Source organism: Carassius carassius, chromosome 26 (assembly GCF_963082965.1).
Source record: "Carassius carassius chromosome 26, fCarCar2.1, whole genome shotgun sequence".
Taxonomy (NCBI): Eukaryota; Metazoa; Chordata; class Actinopteri; order Cypriniformes; family Cyprinidae; genus Carassius; species Carassius carassius.
Genome location: NC_081780.1, coordinates 1,157,440 through 1,160,880, shown reverse-complemented (window position 1 = coordinate 1,160,880; position 3,441 = coordinate 1,157,440). Strand labels below are relative to the sequence as shown.

The 3,441-nt window shown below is 36.5% G+C and overlaps 1 protein-coding gene across 2 annotated transcripts in view; it reads left to right on the top strand.

Moving 5' to 3' along the window:
- Positions 1–3,035, top strand: part of tulp3 (TUB like protein 3) — a 15,091-nt gene extending 12,056 nt beyond the window's left edge. For both annotated transcript variants that reach the window (XM_059510565.1, XM_059510566.1), the window contains 6 exons: positions 1–167; positions 242–354; positions 1,228–1,345; positions 1,417–1,515; positions 1,595–1,766; positions 2,422–3,035. The exon at positions 1–167 is cut by the window's left edge and continues 25 nt beyond it. In XM_059510565.1, coding sequence (XP_059366548.1) covers positions 1–167; positions 242–354; positions 1,228–1,345; positions 1,417–1,515; positions 1,595–1,766; positions 2,422–2,555 — 803 coding nt within the window. In that variant the 3' untranslated portion in view covers positions 2,556–3,035. The remainder of the gene's footprint in view (positions 168–241; positions 355–1,227; positions 1,346–1,416; positions 1,516–1,594; positions 1,767–2,421) is intronic.
- Positions 3,036–3,441: the final 406 nt, after the last annotated feature.

The following is a 3,441-nucleotide window of genomic DNA, read 5'->3' as shown; positions in this document are numbered from 1 at the left end:
CGGCTGAGGGCTCCTCCATTGAGGTGGATAATCTGGAGGAGTTTGTGCTCCGTCCGGCTCCGAGGGGGGTCACCGTCAAGTGCCGCATCTCACGGGACAAGAAGGGCATGGACCGCGGTCTCTATCCCACGTATTATATGCACCTGGAGAGAGAAGACGGCAAGAAGGTCTGATCTGATCCTTCACAATCACTTCTGCTCACCTTAGTGCTCTCTCGCTCATCTCTCTCTCTCTCTCTCAGGTGTTCTTACTGGCCGGACGCAAGAGGAAAAAGAGCAAAACATCCAACTATCTGATCTCTGTGGACGCCACAGATCTGTCCCGTGAGGGCGAGAGCTTCATAGGAAAACTGAGGTGCCTCTCTGCTGTGTTCTGTCACAAGTGACCTTCAAATGAACTTCGGATTGATCGCATGTTTCTGGTTCAATACACGACAAGATCTAGTGACAGCAACTCAGAAAACACACTCAACTCATCCCGTTACTTTAAAGCATTAATTGTGTTTCAGGACTGTGTTTTCAGTAGAAACACAGGTAGTGTTGGGGGTTCGTGAAAAGTTACAGAGAGGAGTAAAACAGTGTACAGAGAAATAAATAAAACAGAAATTATTTAAATAAAAACAATTTATTACATTTAAAATAAACATTTGATTAAATTAAATAAAAAAAATTATTAAATTGAAACAGATAAATAAAAATTATATTAAAATAAATAATAAAAATGTTATTCAAATAAATTAATAATAAATGTATTTAAATAACTATTAAAAATTGTGTTAAAAGAAATAATAATTAGATTAAAAATTTAAAAAATATTAAAAGTAATACAAAAATATTAAAATAAGTAATAAAAATGTATTTTTAAATAAAAATAATGAAAGATGGATTCAAATGAATAATAAAAATGGTTAAAATTAAAACATAAGTATTATAGCTATGTAGAAAACACATTTCTAACATGATTTTTTTTCTCAGTGTTAATCTTTATGCACGGAAATAGATTGGTGCCTTTTGAATTTGAGGATCTAAAAGTAGAAAACTCTTGAGTTAGACAGTGTACTGTATAGCCCAGATAATAAACATTTTTAATGAATAATTAATGTGCTGTATTAAAAACACCTTGTCCTTTTAACCCTTTGCTGCCCAGTGCCATGACTTGGAATCCCTCATAGCTTTTTCTGGAGTCCATGTGAGCTGATGTAATGATGATGTTCTCTGTTCCCCGCAGGTCTAATCTGATGGGAACCAAGTTTACGGTGTACGATAATGGCACGAATCCCACGAAAACCCCCGGAGCGCTGCTGGAGGAAACCAACACTCGGCAGGAGCTCGCTGCCATCTGTTACGTCAGTGTCTCTGTTCCTCTCCCTCTCTGACTGCTTTACCAGCGTCTTATATTGTGTGTGTGTGTTTTCAGGAGACCAATGTTCTGGGCTTCAAAGGGCCACGGAAGATGACCGTCATCATTCCTGGGATGAACATGAACTTCGAGCGTGTTCCGGTTCGTCCGGCGTGTGTGAGTGTCTCTGCTCGCAGCTGTCAATCAAATCATCACCATGAGCGCAGCAGCTGATGTGTGTGTGTGTGTGCTTCAGGAGCAGGAGTCTCTGCTGAGTAAATGGCAGAATCACTCGCTGGAGAATCTGATCGAGCTGCACAATAAAGCGCCGGTGTGGAATGACGACACACAGTCTTACGTGCTCAACTTCCACGGCAGAGTCACACAGGCCTCCGTCAAGAACTTCCAGATCGTCCACGATAACGACCGTAAGTCACCTCACTCTCACTATATATATAGAGAGAGAGAGAGAGAGAGAGAGATTTCTTCCATGGTCTGCCTGGATACTGGATGCTGATTGGCTGGCAGGTATGCAGTAAAACCGTTTAATGCACAGGTAGTTTCAAGCCAGATATTAGATCATTACAGCAGCGAGGTGGTAAAATTACTGTTTTTAAAGTAACACAGTTTCACTGTTTGTAGAGAGACGTGCAGACACAGGTAACACACACACACACACCTCTCTATGCACAGCTAGCCATGCATTATCCCTTACATATTTAGTGAAATGTTGCCTGTTTTATTTTATATTGTCCATCTGTATTTGTAATTTTAATGTTGTTTTAATCATTTGTATTATGTTTTATGTAATTACAAAACTTTTTTTATTAATTTTTATCTAGTTTTAGTTATTATATTACATCACGTTAAGCTAAATGCAAACGAGAAATATTGAATTTTTTTTTTTTTGATTAGTAATTTTAAATGTGTTTTAGTCATTTTTATAATTTTCTTTATATTTATATTTTATAAAAAGAAACTGATTTTTTACAGAGAGAGAGAGAGAAAGTATGGGATGATTTTCTTCATATACATTTTTTCTAAAGAATAAATGCTTGTGATTGTGTGTTGTTGTGTTTTCAGCTGATTACATCGTGATGCAGTTTGGTCGTGTGGCGGAGGACATCTTCACTCTGGACTTTAACTACCCCATGTGTGCCCTGCAGGCCTTTGCTATCGGCCTGTCCAGCTTCGACAGCAAACTGGCCTGCGAGTGACCATGTGACACACACACACACACACACACACACACACACACACACACTCAGGACACTAAAGCACAGTCGTCCTCAGGAAGAGGACTTGTGCTGTATCACAATAATTACAAACAAAAGGACCAAATGAATTGTTTTATAAATGAAACACATCGAATCATTTAACCTTTTACTACCTGGAATAACTGACAAGATGATCCTGAAAGTTTGTTTTCTGCAGAAAAAGAAGATACGCAGGATTAATGCTTTAATGGACCAATAGAAAAGAGACTGAGGATTGTTCTGAAATTGAGAGATTTTATTTAGGCTTTTTATGAGGGATTTGAAGAGTATTAAGAACATTTTCGGGTCAGAACTTTATTGAAGCTTGTTTCTGCCATGGGATAAAAAAATAAAAAAGTTAACTGTGACTGTTTTTCTCACAGTTGTGAGATTATATCTCATAAATCAACATTAATATCTCGCAATTCTGAGTTTATATCATGCTATATCATGATATCATTATATCAATTTTGTATTTATAGCTTGCAATTCTGCCCTTATATCTCACATTGTTTATATCTCGCTATTCTGCATTTATATTAATGAGATTATATCGCACGATTCTGCTTGTATATCATGCAATTCTGATTATTTTACACACTTCTGCTTTTATATCGCACAATTCTGTGTATATATCATAAATCAGATTTTAATTTCTCACAATTGAAACGGTCACAATGACTTATTTTTAATCTCGTGAAAACAAGCTTCCATAGACTTCACCACTGAAATTAAAAAACGATATATATTTTGAGTTAAAAAAATAAAAAAATTTAAAAATCATGTAAAAGATGAATTACAATAAATTACAACAAATTATACAGATGCATGGTAGTGAAAATGTTCA